The sequence below is a fragment of the Diorhabda sublineata genome, chromosome 3, assembly GCF_026230105.1.
Source record: "Diorhabda sublineata isolate icDioSubl1.1 chromosome 3, icDioSubl1.1, whole genome shotgun sequence".
In the NCBI taxonomy this organism is placed as follows: Eukaryota; Metazoa; Arthropoda; class Insecta; order Coleoptera; family Chrysomelidae; genus Diorhabda; species Diorhabda sublineata.
In genome coordinates this window covers 18801594-18817069 of record NC_079476.1, presented here as the reverse complement: position 1 = coordinate 18817069, position 15476 = coordinate 18801594, and the positions used below count along the sequence as shown (strand labels likewise).

Genomic DNA, 15476 nt, shown 5'->3' with positions numbered 1-15476 from the left:
GAAAATCATCGCGATTTAATTCCATTTTTTGACCAAGATGAATGTTTTAAGTATATGTTAATAACTCAAATTAAAAATATCCAGCTTTATTATAACAATATTAGATTTGACATATTCACCTCAGTGTTGCCATATCTCAAAACGTAAGTAGCAACACCCGTATTATCTTTGAGGGCAGAATCAATTGAAATATTTGAAACTGATTGAAAAGTCAAATGTCATGTATATGTAAATGTGTGTTGATTGTAAATTATTAAAATTTTATATCACATATTAATACATTGTATCAACTGTATCAAATAAAAATAACCGAGCATTCTACAAGGTTCAATGTCTCCTTGATTTGAGTCACTCCGGGACGAACGTACTGGACCACATTGGGTAATTTCAGGAATTTTTAAAAATGGCGCTTGACGTGTTAAATAGAACAAGTCTATTCGAACTTCCTATAAAATATTTGACCGACTGTGCTTACCATCGCGAATGTTGTTATCCCAAGGATGTTTTTTCACTATGATAGGACTTTTTAATGGCAGTGTGACAATATCTAAATAATGTTTATGGCAACAAGTAGTGAAGGACCTATTTCATGGTCTTCAAGATCCCCTGATTTCGATCCTGTTGATTACCACATTTGAGGACGATTTAAGCAACTAGTTTATACAAAAATACGTATTTTCTATAAGAGATAAATGTGTGAGAACGTTTGTCTCAATTATATTTGTACCGCCCTCGTATATAAAGTAATGAGAGTGTATGAAATCTGATGTATCGTGAATAAATATAATAAGTCAATTTGTTTAAATTGGAAAGTACGTCAGAGTTTGTTTTATCACAGCCAACCTTAATGCGATAAAATTCTTATCTGTCTTTTTCTCTTTTGTTTATATTTCTCGTTATTGTATAAATAAATAAACGGTGATTTTTATTTAAACCGGCTTAAAAATAGTTTATTATGTATACAATATATTGGAATTTTATCAAGTTAGGATTTTCCATCATGCCTTTATATAATGTTTCGTATATATACGAGATGTCTGAATGTTAAAATCTCTCAAGTTTTTACGACAGAAAAAAATTTAATTCTTCGTCATTCAAAATTATAAAATCGTCATAGTTTAACACTAATAATATAGATGTCGCTAGTGCCGTGCGACAGCCACGTGGTCTATCTAGGTACTAAATAGTCAAAGAATTGACAATCAATCTGATCTTGCTGTGATATAAGCCGCTAAACTTAATCAGAGATTATGGAAAATTAAAAGCAGCCTGCTTTTGATTGAGCACCAGTTACGTTTTCTAGGACATACACTACAGGTCAAAAGTTTTTACCAACTCCATTTATTTTCAAAATAATACACTAAAACAAATTTCTCTAAATATTGTCAAGCGAAGGTCGAAACGGTGTTTACATTATTGGATTGCGCTGAATGCAAGTTAAAACATGCAAGTACCGGCTGATTTGTTTGTTATTCTGAATTATTTCTTTGGTCTTTATGATTGTAGTTTAGTCCCAGTTACCCCTATGAGAATTATTGAACCAAGACACGAAGAGGTTGTGCATATTGTTCTACAGAATGGGCAAACACCTTAGATGTTTTTAGTATGGGGGACAAACTTCTATATATAAAAAACTATTTATACAGAATGTGGGATTATATTTATATAAAAAATTATCACCTTCAACATCTAGTGAATAAAATGATTGTTTCGAAAATTAAAAGCGAGAGAAACTAGTTTATATTGGTTATTGCAAAATAAAACATCATTGAAATTTTGTACGAACGTATCTAGAGTTCGAAGGGTTTGTTAAACTTCATTAAAAAGACCTTGACGTTCACCTAAATATAGAACGTCTGTTGTGAACTCTGGTTTTATATTTATTATCCAACGCGTCTTGAATTGGTCTATACATACACACATAAACAAGGGCATTTCTCAATAAATTCTATACGAGTTGTTCGTTCATCGATATCTCATTAGATTGGAGCACGACATTATTAGATTTTCAAAAATTTTAGTTGCCATCCTTTTGCGACAGAATGCGACGTCATCTCTCTTGGAGCACACTTTGAACTATCGATTTAACGCACTTTCTTTGCGTAGCAAACGGTTTTGACTGTGTCGCAGCCTGTAGCAAAATGTTTCCTTCCATTTAACCTTCGATTGAACCCGATCGCAAACAGTGTGTGGCTGTAGCGTTACCTTGGAGCACACCATTATCGTAAATAACACGGGATCGCACAATGCAAAATTATATTATGACTTTTCATTCTATCGCAAAACGAACGCAATTACAATTATCGGAATCGGGAGATGTCGTGCTCCAAGGTAACGGTGGCCGATATATAGAATCCTCTGTCAATATCGGAAACCTGCACCGGCCAAGCCATTCCTCCTAGAACCGTCTGTGTACCAGGTGGATCTATTATTGAATACAGCGGGCTTGGAGTCACCATTCCACTATTCGCGGTCAGTGATGTGTACCTTCAAGCCTTTATTATCAACGGTCGACGGCGTCATTTGGTCTAAATTATTTGGCATCCACCTGTGGCCTGCGTCGAATAGTAGGGTATTAAAAGCTGGTTCCATTATATCCTCTCTATGTTTGTCGCTCGTTTAAAGAATTAATCACAATATGATTGAAAATCATTTATGACAATAATGACAGTAATAATAACGTCATTTTGAATAATTATTAATTATTTGCGTCTTACTGTGTTTGTTAAATATATACGTACAAAACGAGTGAAGGCCTAGGCCTATCACTAGCGGAAGTTCCAAAACTTCCCTACCGCCTCAAGTTCCTGATTTGTTAGCGATATGCGATATCCTAAATCATTGTGAAAATGAACTACTTAAAAGCGAATTATTCAATGACGATGCTCTGATGGTTCAAAAAACAAACTATTTTCCTGTAAATACCAATTCAGAAGAAAAAAACTCTCCGAATCGTATCCTTTGGCTGTGAAAAGCAGTCCGATACAAGCACCTCAAATAATACAACGTGCTGTCTAGAATATTCAAATTGAAAATGTGCAGGTACCAGTTCAGAATATACAAAATCCAGTTATCATTTCTTCAGCAGACTACTAAACCCGTAGTTTATACAGCTAGTATTCCGATTCAGAATTAATACATAATATTACAACAAAGTGCTAACACCCCCAAAGGACAAAATGGAAAACAGAAAGGACAAAGAAGTGTTTTGATACAAAATATTTGTTGTGAACGCACCTCGTATATATGTATATTTCTTTCGTGTTATGAATCTGTTCGCCGTATATACTGAATTTTGTTACCGTGGCAACAAGCTGTATTGTGGTTTTTATTCTTAGACCTTTTTTTGCTTGTCTAGTCGGTTAACGCTGGGCCCAAAGATAAAAAGAAAAAGAAATGTAACACTTGCTTTTTGGCCTTGGTAGTGCGTGTGATTGTTATTGCTCTACTATCTTATAATATATTTATATTTTATGTATTTTGGTTGATATCAATTAGCAAGAGTGTATAAATGTTTTAGTTTCAATGTACAATTTAGTTAAACAGTAAATACAGTCCACTACTTATTGGTTTATGGTTTAATGATGTAGTGAAGGTGAATAAGAAGAAAGTTTACTGTTTTATTTGCCATTACAGATGAACTAAAAAATAACGTAATCAGGAATCTCCTGTTCAATATTCAACAGATACCCTTCGATCAGATGCAACCTGTTGTATTACAAGCAAAAATTTTAAAAATTGATTCCCAAGTTATGTATGTATGTACAACAGCTGTTTCTAATACAACATCCCAATCGATACCAACTTTAATAAGTACCAACCACCAGTATTCCATTGGTATTGGAAGGAGAAAGTAAAGTGCCCATAAATAGAGTTCAATCTGCTGGTGAAGAGATTAAAGTGAAAGAAGTTTAGAGAAGATCTCATAATGCCATTGAAAGGAAATACAGAACTAGTATAAACGACAAGATTATTGAATTGAGGAATATGATTGAAGGAGAAGATGTAAAATTGAACAAATCTGCTATACTCCGTAGAGCAGTAGAATATATTCATTTCCTACAGAATGCCTTCTTGTCTTCTTTCTGTAAGTCAATGAACAATAGATGTGTTGCCCTATCTCTTTCTAGTTGTTTTTCCTCTATGACTTGTGTGCCCAACCCTATTCAACATCATAATGAATCAAATTATCGAGGAAGTCAACAAAGTCAATGCGGGATACAGAATAGCTCACCGTTCCTTAAAGGTATTGTTTTATGCAACGTGTACTATATAAGATGAAAATTTATGCCGAAACATTTAATATAAGCATCTCAGTCAATAAGACACAATCAATGTTAATATCAAAAAATCCTATTAGATGCAAATTGGCAGTCGATAGCGGAATAATACAGTAGGTATCAAGATTCAATTACCTGGGAGTGAATATATCTAGTGAAAGAAACCTGACAGAGGAGACACGAACACAAGCGATGAAAGCATTAAAAGTCAGCGGATTTCTGAGAGATATAGTGTGGAGAAACAAAGCGATGAGCTCACAGAGCAAGATCAGAAACCAATTCCGAGACATCAACACAAAAAGAATAATGAGAACCATAGAGATGAAAATACTGCGAACCACCAAGGGAGTCATCCTCAAGGACCGAATAAGGAGTGATGACATAAGAGAAGAATTGGGCGTACAGGATGTGGTGAGATGGGTCAGGGCACGAAAAAGAATCTGGAGGGATCACGTAGAAAGAATGCCAGAAGACAGATGGTCGATGTTGGAACGAAAGTTGGAAGATCCAGGAAGTCAAACGTACAGGATTGAACAGAAGCTGGTCCTATTGAAAGAGGAGGAAGAAGAAGAAGACTTGTTTTTGGTAGAACACTTTATCCGTGCAAAATCTTCCCCACGTTGTTCTTCCTCTTCTTGGTGTTTGATTTCCGTTTCTATAAGATATTTTAATATTCATCCATAGACTGTACTTGCGATATTAGTTACAGATAAGCCTTTATAGTTATTACAGTCCAATTTGTTGCTTTTCTTGTGTATCGATGTTTTAAATGCCATTTTCCACTTCTCCGGTATATTTTCACCGTTGACGTATTTTGTAAACAGATGAGCCAGAGAAGAATACAACTTTCCAGCTCCATTTTTGAGTACTTCTGCATTTATACCGCTGCGTTTACATTTTTTAGATGTTTAATTGCATTTTTTACTATATTATCATTTATATGTATTTCATCACCTACGATTTGTACTTCGAAGTTCGTTCTTGGTTTGTAATAGTGAATGAAAGAGAAAAAACTCGAATGAATACCCTAAACTGTGCTCGAAAGCTTCAGCGGAATTTTTCATAATTTTAAAATAAATAATGGAGGGTTTATGTATTTATAATGAGGAACATAATTTTTTATTATGAAAAATTAGGTCAACCGCTTAATTAATTGCGTGGGGTTAAAGGGAGGAGCTATAATATTTTTATTTACAAAATAATTATTTTTTTTGCACACAGGGTATACAGGAACCAAATTAAAATAGAAAGCTCAAATCTATAAAGTTAAAATAGACGTTACTACGTTTCATTTAAATCTTTTCTAAAATTAAAACTGTTTGAAACACATCTGCGTAAACGCTGTTGTCGTAAAAATATACGAGGATTGTCCGAAAGTCGTACGCGCCATTTTATGAGATTTTTACTCAAATTTTGAGATAATTTTGAGTGCTATTTGAGTTGTTTACAGATACTTGAAACATTCATCTTGGTCAAAATATTGTGCAAAGATTTTCAATAACTTTCGAAGCATATTGAATCAACAGCAATGCGCCGATCAACTCGATTCGAATTTTAGTGATGAAGCACTATCTCAGGCCAGTGTATTTTCCTGGTTTTCCGATTTCAATGGTGGTGCCAGATAACTGTGCGTAAATTAATCTTGCAAGATCGTCGTATCACATACCGTGAGATTGAGGTATAATTGGGCATTAGTTCCATTCGTATATGCTCAATATTGCTATCAAAATGATTTGACAATCGCTCAAAAGAAGCTCGTGTCGATTGGTGCAAAACAATGGTAAAAAAATTCAATCACGGTGCCTGAAAGCCAAGAAATCATGTATCTAGGTATAGGAATGCGAAACTAAAAAACAATCGACTGTATGGGTCTTTCAAGACGAGTCGAATCCAACAAAATTTGAACGCGAAGCACTTCGAAGCAAATGGTAGAAATAACTGGACATGTCGTCACCAGCAGCCAGAACTGTTTGGAAAAAGAGGGATACAAATCGCACCATGAAAATGCGACCTCTCACACATCGGTTGAAATAAAAAAGTTGTAGGTATTAGGGGTAGAATTCGAATAGTTCAGTTTTGAATTGTACTGCCTTTCGAAGAAGTCAATTTAGTTTTTGATTGACCGAGTTATAGTTACGAAAACTACTATGTTTTCTATAAATTAAAAGAAATAGATTTTTGCAAAGGATGAATGCCTAATTTATTACATTTGTGTCTAAATTTTAATCTCAATTTTTGACTGGGTCAGTTTTGCCCACAATATTATCGCCATTCAAACTTTTGGTATTCGAATTTACGTTTCCTGATATACGAATTCCATATTCTTATATACGTACAGACATTCCTTGAATTCGACTATATTTACAACTGGTTTTTGTTGGGATAGCCCCAGGGAAAGGAAGAGGACGCAAGCGTATACCGAGTACGACGTGCATATTTACAAAGACCAGCCTTGGATCGATCGTCCGGATAGTGTTCACTGCACCCTGTAATGCAAATATAAACCCCGCTTTCCCCTTCATTTCGGAATCCACGGAAAAATTCCTGGGAACAGTAGCGGGTATTTCACCCACTCATAGTGTCGTATTAATCGTATTAATTGAAATTGATTGCTAAAGGTCACGGTTTAATGAATCTTTCTGTTACTTATGTTCATATCGTTTTTTTTATATTCACACTATATACGAGGTTTCTGCCAAAAGATCCTACGCGTCAATACATTCGAACGTTGTCTACTAATTTTTTCCTTGGAAAAATGACTTTTCTGTTGACAATATTTTATAGTTTTCGATTAAATATTGGTTCTTTCGATACGATGAAAATCTGCATTAATACAGGGTCGACCAAAATAATGGACGCCCGCAGGATGCTTACTGACTTTTACGCGTTTCTCTTCTTTTTGTAAAGCGTAAATTTCCCAACATTAACCGTACTAGTTAACCAATTCCGCTGTATCAATACTTTACATAAATGTTTGTAGATTCTGCCTTTAGCATGTTTTGCTCTTTCGTATATATAGAATTCATAGATTTGAACTTAGTGAACTATCTTTGGGATTCGCGAACGTCTAATTCATTTGAATTAACATTTTTGTCCTGATATTTGACTCATAATTTCACCCCAAATTGCCAAAAACAACTCTAGAAGCGATGCAAATCACAATAACCTCAAAAAATATACAATAAACTGATTTATGGTATGCGCTGAAGCGAACTAATATGAGAAAAACCTTAACATTCAAGGTATTTGTCGAATAAATCATGCCAGAGCATTGAAGCATGTATGCTTCATGTATGAAAAATGTATTCTGATGAGGTAGGCGGTATATTTAATATGTCATTAAAGATTAAATTATGAGGGAGACACATTCACGCGTCATGTGACGACGCCGTTCATTCATTAATGTAGTGGAAATTATAAAGAAACGGTTAGTTATGAACTGTTATGCTAATTAATGCGGACGCGCCAGTTATTTCTAAGAAGATTTTCGATTGTTTACGACAATCTAAAGATTTCGATAATTCGAAGGTTCTAGAAAATGATTTTAATATATAAAGCGAGAGTTTGGCGAGTGAATATAGAACTGAAATAAACGATGTATTCAAATAAATTAAATGTGAATAGTTTATAAATAAATTATGTAAATAAGATATACTCTGTATATAAATTAATCACACCCGTTTTGTGACGGTGGATGACATTGGGGACAAATATGCCCTAAGTCTATAAGTGCGGGTGTGGTAATTGTAAAAAAACTTGATAAAAATCGAAGCTTATATCTTTGTATTTGGAATAAAATTAGAGTCGCCCTGTATCTGATGTACTAATTACATGTTTATTCGGGATTATACGAAATTTAAGCTTGTTAAGATAATTTAGCAGCCAGGTTACGTACGATTAAAACAAATAAACACTTTTTAAATAAGGATTTTGATAACGAAATTTTTTACAAATATATTGAGATCATCATTTCGAAATGAATTTTAAAAATAATATTTATCTAAATCTGTCAAATATGAAAATTTCAATATTTTGTAAGCACTTAATATAATATATGACGGTAATAACAAAATCATCAAATTGAGACGTGGTATTGTACGAGGTATGATGAAAAAATACCAACTAATATTTCATTAAAAATATAGTAACATAAAATTTAAGTACATATTGGTTAGTAATTCGATCAAAGATTTTATCTACTCTGAAGCGGTTAGGACGTGTCGAAACGTTGCGTAAATCACTGAAACTTTTCGATTTTCTTAACTAAATGCCTGTTGTTTTACATTCGATCTTTTTCATACATAAATTATTGTTTCTTTTGAATTCGAACTAATTTTTCAGTTTTTATTTCAAGGCAAACTAATGTTTTTTGTTAATTCCATATATTTTTTTAAATAACAGAGGTATATTTGAACCAATTATCATTTTTTTCATAGATAAACATTTGTTTTTCGTTGAATTCTTGATATTTCCGAGGCAAGACGCATGTTTTTGGTAACTTTGATCTACTTTTTCATTTTTCCATAGAAAAATAATTGTTTTCAGAAGCTTTTTAACAAATTTTAGACAATTTTCATTACGCAAACGTTAATTTTACTTTAATTCTTTGAGATTCTGCATATTATTCGAGATAAGTCGCAGGTTCTTGACAAGATTAAAGTGGAAAAGTCGATGTTTACACAAAAAAAATCAAATTTTTTAGTAAATAAAACATGAAAAATAAGATTTTCAATGTAATTAACTTTGAAACGTCGATTGTTGACAAGATTAAAGTGAAAAAGTTGAAGTATAAAACAAAATAAGAAATTTTCAAGCAAATACAACATAGAAAACGAGATTTTCTACGAATTCAAACTTAGAAAAGTCGCTTATCGACAAAACTGAAGCAAAAAAGCAAATTTTTAAGCAAATAGAATACGAAAAATGATATTTTTAGCGAAATTATGCTCAGAAAAATCGATTGCTGACAAGATTTAAGTGAATAAGTTAAAGATTAGACCAAAATAACATACTTTCAACAATATAGAACATAGAAAACAAGATTTTCAACGAATTAAAAAAGTCGAATATCGAAAACACCAAAAACCGAATTTTCTACGAAATAGAACATAGAAAATGAGATTTTCAGCGAAATTAAGCTCAGAAAAGTCAATTATTGACAAGATTAAAGTGAAAAAGTCAAAGCTTAGACCAAAAAAGCAAATTTCTTTTGATAACCAAAAGCCTCCATTATTTTCAAACGGATTTAGTAACAACCGGAAATATAGATGACACGATTTCTCGACTCGAGGTAAATAAACATATATTCTAATGATTAATTTATGTTTTTTTGTTATTAATTTAGTAGTTATCTCATAAAAATACATTTCGACACATCACAACTAACATCCAATGTCTAGAAAGATAAGACGTAGTCCATTATTAATTTATTTATAGAAAATTGCGTAACGTTAACGGTTTTTTATCGCTTGCTAACCCAAACATATCAACAAATATGTATGTTGTTACTGATAGAGAAAACGAAACTTCTGTAAATCGTTAATTATGTACAGGGTGAGGTAATCAAACTCTATTATTGTTTATTTATCGAAATAAGTAAACCAAAACATATTCACGCATATTGCAAGTGATCAGGGTTGAAAAAGTCAAAGCCGAGAATGTAACAGGACCGCATTCCGTACATAAGAAATAAATTGCTGTTTCATACACATTATAAATAATTATACACAGTTATTTTTACAAAAAAAATATACTATGTAAGTGTGAAATTTGGAATAGATATAACGTGAACGGTGAAAATATGGAACATATTCATTTAAAAACCAGGTATTTTCGAATTTTTACTTCTTTCAATTATTATAGAAGGGTGTTTCGAAATTTGATGCAAAAAATTCGGGAGTTAGTAGATAACGTGAGAATAATTCTGTAACATAGGAAAAATTTTCTCATACTACTCATTGTTTCTGAGTTTTAGGCCTCTGAAGTGGCGAAATCAGAACTTATATTTAAGTATATTTTCTAAATTATACATTCGTATACCCCCATGTGGTGTGTTTGACGGGATAAATATTTCTATCTGAAGGCTGGTTAACAATCCGTAACATTTACAGGGACAACCTGTAAAATCTAAAGATAGCGAAAATGAATTTGATGACGCCTTAGTCGAAATCATCAAATTTTTTTCTTGGTGGATAGATACTCACTTTGTGTCGGCCACTGTATGATAAGTTCTATACTCTCGAAAGATTCGGTAGACACTTGATAGAAGATACTCCCGAAATATTTTCCGTTTTAGAAATATTAGAATTGTCATAATTTTCTTGCATTTCATTTTTATAAATATTGACAATCATTTGTTTTTCGCTAGCGTTAAAATGAAGCGGATTATAGCTAATGTCAACAACTTCAACAGCTGTATCCGTATCAAACATGTTTAAGAAAATTACGCAACTACTGTACTACATCTGATCTAACGGCTTCTGCAGCGATGCGGCTGATTTGGACCAATTACGATGCCGCGCCGGGTTTCTCCCGGGATGTTCAAGTGCTGATCATTGTTTTGATTTACTATTTTTCTTCAATAAATAGATTGTCGGGAACAATTATAAATGAAAATGTTGTAAAGAGCGATTTTTAAACTTTTTACTTCTTAATTGAATTGAGAATCAACTTACCGTCTAATAGGCAGGGAAATGTCTTTTGAGGATATGTTTTTAATGACACATAGTTTCTCAATTGTATAGTTTATTTCTGGTTTATTTTGTACATGATAAATTGAATTTATAATTAATTTTCAAGGATCAAGATTAGGAAGATTAAGTCCAGATGATCTTGATCAAATTGAACTTTGAAATTTCAATTTTAAACAAATTTCTAGAATTTTTAGAAATTAAGATGAAATCTGTATATCAACTCAATCTTATGAACGGCAATTTTTAATCAAATTCAAATTTTCAACACATTATTGCTTGAAAAACTGAGCTTTCGACTAAATTAAGCTTAAGAAAGTTGTTTTTTACCAAATTTTGCTTAGAAAAGACGATTTGGGATAAAATTTAGATAATGAAAGTCAATTATTAACTAATAAAAACGAATTTTGGTTCAAATTAAAGTTGGCAAACTTAATTTTGTTAAAATTGTACTTGAAACGACAATTATTGACCAAGTTGGGGTGAAAAATCGATTGTTGAACCAACTAAGCCGATTTTTGACCAAACTTAATATAAAAAAGCCAATTTTTCGCCAAATGAATCCAAGGAAATTTTTTTAATCAAATTAAAAACCGAAAAGTAAATTTTTTTGGAAAAGTGAATTTTTGATAAAATTAAGATAAAAAATCAAATGTTATAACAAAAAGCAAATTTTGTCGATATTAACTCTAACTAATTAAATTAATTATTAACCAAAATGTGCTTAGTCAAAAAAATTATGGATCAAAGTAAACATCGAAAAAAAAAAAATTTAAATAAAAATAAACAAAAAAAGGCCGATTTTTGACCAAACTAGTTATAGAAAACCCAATTTTTGGCCAAATTCAATTGGAAAATCCAAATTATCAACGGTAACAGAAAAAATGGATTTCTGACAAAATCGTGTGAAAGGTTCATGAATAAAATTGTTTGCTGCTTATCTTCATATATGCTCTTAAAATAATTCTAGAACATTGTAGAACTTTCTTTCCTGATATAGAACAATAATTCAATTGTTACTCACTTTCTTTTATAGTTTCCTCTACTTCAAGTCATTACAAATGCCGTTAGATGGCGTGCGGCTGTGTATGCATCACATTATTAGCTAAATTGACCTTAAAATTCAAATTTATATGACTAAAGCTCTCATGCCGCTTTGGGAATACGATGCATCTTTAAAGTTCAAATGTTTCTACAGCGTCTGTTTAATATAATGTTTTCTGTAATAATTACAGTCACAGGATAAGTAAGACCTTCTGTACGTTGGATATCTTCTAATGATTCTCGTCTCTAGCGAAACAACTTCAATTGTTAAAAATAATGGACATAAGTCACCATAAACAGCTCCACTTTAATAAAATATATGCAAGCAGCAAGTTGACATTTTGTGTAAGGCCAGAGTCTGGTGCATGCATATTTTTGCGAAAGTATTCTATTTATCATAGAAGCCAAGAACTTTTTAACTTAATATACGAGGATGGTCTCAGAAGTACCTGCTCCAGCAGAGATTATTGTTTTTTAGGTGTGAAGTTATGGATCCACAAGGCTATGAAACGGTGCAAAAATTCGGTTTTATTTCTGTGAAACATTTCCAAACACTCGATTGAAACATCTTCACGCCGCTGTTTTTGTTCCATTGTGAGTGGCACCCATCTTGCTCACAACTTTCTTATGTCCATTTTTCAGTTGATATACGATGTACAGCACTTTTTGAAATGCCTGCTATGTCTATTCAGTCGACAATCATCCATTACCGCTTTGTGGATTTTCTTCGGCATTTCTGAAGCCTTAACTTCATTTAGTCGACCAGTGCGATGCAGGTCCTACGATCTCTGCTACCCAATATTTATTGTTGATAAAGAAGGACCAGTCTCGCACAGAGTAGAATCTAGTTTAGCTTCTATATTGGTTGGGTTTCTGCCTTTCAAGAAAAGTATCGTATCACATAACGATGATCAATTTTTTCCATGTTTTCTGGACAACACCCTGTACGTTTTTTTCTGTTTCCATCTGCATTAATCTAGTACGTAGACGCTTCCGTTGTCGTACAACTATGTTATTGTTGGTTTTAAACAGTTTTATTTTAATTTTTTACACATTTACAGCGTTGAAGATAAAATATTTGTAACGAACGTTTATGTAAATATGTGCTGTGGTATATTTCAGTTTTTTTAATGATAAAAATTGATATAGCATTACCTATCTAGAGATAATATTGGAACAATATATTAGCGTTGTGTTGGAGATACGAGATAAAGAGGCCCTAGAAAGGTTTTTTTCAACAGCTGTTACTTGACACACTGGGATCTTATTGGATGAATAAAAATTTTTTTTTGTTTTTTTTTGGTTCTTAGAAAATATATTTTAATCTAGCATTTTTCAAATTATTTTCGTATGCAACATGTACTAACTCCATTGAAATTTTATTAAATGTCTAGAAAAACTTTACGATTGTCAAAAAATTTAGCCAGGAACAAAATTTGAATTGGAAAAGTAAATTTTTTGACAATATTAAAGTGATAAAGTCAAAAAGCAAATTTTTGACCAAATAGAACGTTGAGAATGAAATTGTCTACGAAATTAAGTTTCTTGGCAATAATAAAGTGAAAAAGTCGAAGTTTAGACCAAAGAAGCAAATTTTTATCCAAATACAACATGGGACATGAGATTTTCAACAATATTAAGCTTTTAAAATCGATGTTTAACAATATTAAAGTGAAAAAGTCAAAATTTACATAAAAAAACAGAAGATTAAAGTGAAAAAGTTAAAGCTTAGACTAAAATAACAAATTTTCAACAAAATAGAAAACGAGATTTTCAACGAATTTAAACTTAGAAAAGTCGCTTATTGACAAGATTAAAGTGGAAAAGTCGAAGTTTACACCAAAAAAGCGAATTTTTTAGCAAATAGAACATGAAAAATGAAATTTTCAACGTAATTATCTTTGAAACGTCGATTGTTGACAAGATTAAAGTGAAAAAGATAAAACTTAGACAAAAATAACAACATAGAAAATGAGATTTTTAACGAATTTAAACTTTGAAGTTGATTATTGACAAGATTAAAGTGAAAAAGTGAAAGTTTACACCAAAAAGCAAATTTTTAACCAAACAGCCCAGAAAAATCGAAGATTGACAAAATTTCACGCGCAAAAGCCAAATTATTACAAAATTAACTTCGCACATGTTGATATTTGATAATAAGAGCAAATTTTTGACTAAATAGAACTTGGTGTTTCACGGTATCAATGAATTGTTAATCGAAGTGAGGTTAGAAAATTCAAATTTAGATAAAAACAATTTTAAAAAGTAAGATTATCAACACAATTAAGCTGAGAAAAGTAAATATTTGACAAAATAAATTCAGAAAATATAATATTACATTTTATAAAACTTCATAAAGTCAATTTTTTAGTAAAATAAAGCAAATGTATGAGAAAACACAGAAATTTTGAAAAAAAATCGAATTTCAGCCCATATTAATGTTGAATATACATCTGCGTCTCTTTCAATCGAATTTTTAGACACCCTGTATTAATGTCGGATATTAATATTAAACAGTGATTACAAAATTTTGACCGTAGATTAAAAGTACAGACACGTGTATACGCGATTATTATAATGTACATAAAAAAATATAGAAAACAATACGCCGAACTTTGAAACATGAAATAATAAATAAAAAAATTGAAAATTAGTTGCTCATCAATAGAACAATCTATTATCTAGTGAAGTCACAACGATTCTAATCCATTCCACCGAGAAATGCGTTCACAAAAGCGAAACTAATCGCGCTAATACCAACGTTATACTTTATTCGTACTCGTATATCCAATAACAGAACGTACATGTCGCATTTTCATGAATAAATATCTAGTAGAAAAATGCTTATCTCAAAAAATGTCAAAATTTGGTATATAGAGTTCAAATTTTGATAAAATTCAACTTGATCTTAGAAATTTTTAACCAAGTTGGAATTGAAAAAGTGAACTTTTAACGAAATTCAAATTTTCATGAGAATTTGGTTCAGAAAACTCAATTGTTGTCAAAATAAGGCTTGCAGAAAACAATTTTTGACAAAAATCAAGTTCCACTAAGAATTCCAATTTTCATCAGAAAAAACGCTCTTCTTTCCCCCTTGATTACCACCAGACTTCCCTTCTTTCAAAGAATATCTATCCCTATACCCTCCACGGCTGCTAGCTCTCTCCCTTTCTCTTTTAAGACCTTGGTAAAACCAATCTTTGGTTGTAGATGCAAAAAATTGTCGCACTGCAAATAAATAATAATATGCCGCACAACAAGACTTTCCTCTCAAATCGGCGTTTGCCAGGACAAGAACAAGGAGGGATCTCTATTCGACATCACGTTTGAAGCTTGGTTAATTTGCGTTGCACATTCGTCAACTTTTGCAATCTCCCCTAATAATTTCAAATAGCACTTTATAGTATCATTGGAGGGTCTAAAGGGGAGTTAATCGGCGAGTGCTGGTACCAGGGTATTTTTC

The 15476-nt window shown here is 32.0% G+C and overlaps 1 protein-coding gene across 1 annotated transcript in view; it reads left to right on the top strand.

Moving 5' to 3' along the window:
- Positions 1-10990, top strand: part of LOC130442025 (uncharacterized) — a 55760-nt gene extending 44770 nt beyond the window's left edge. Inside the window, exon 5 of the mRNA XM_056775985.1 lies at positions 10648-10990. Within this exon, the coding sequence (XP_056631963.1) occupies positions 10648-10717 (70 nt within the window). The 3' untranslated portion in view covers positions 10718-10990. The remainder of the gene's footprint in view (positions 1-10647) is intronic.
- The last annotated feature ends 4486 nt before the right edge of the window (positions 10991-15476 follow it).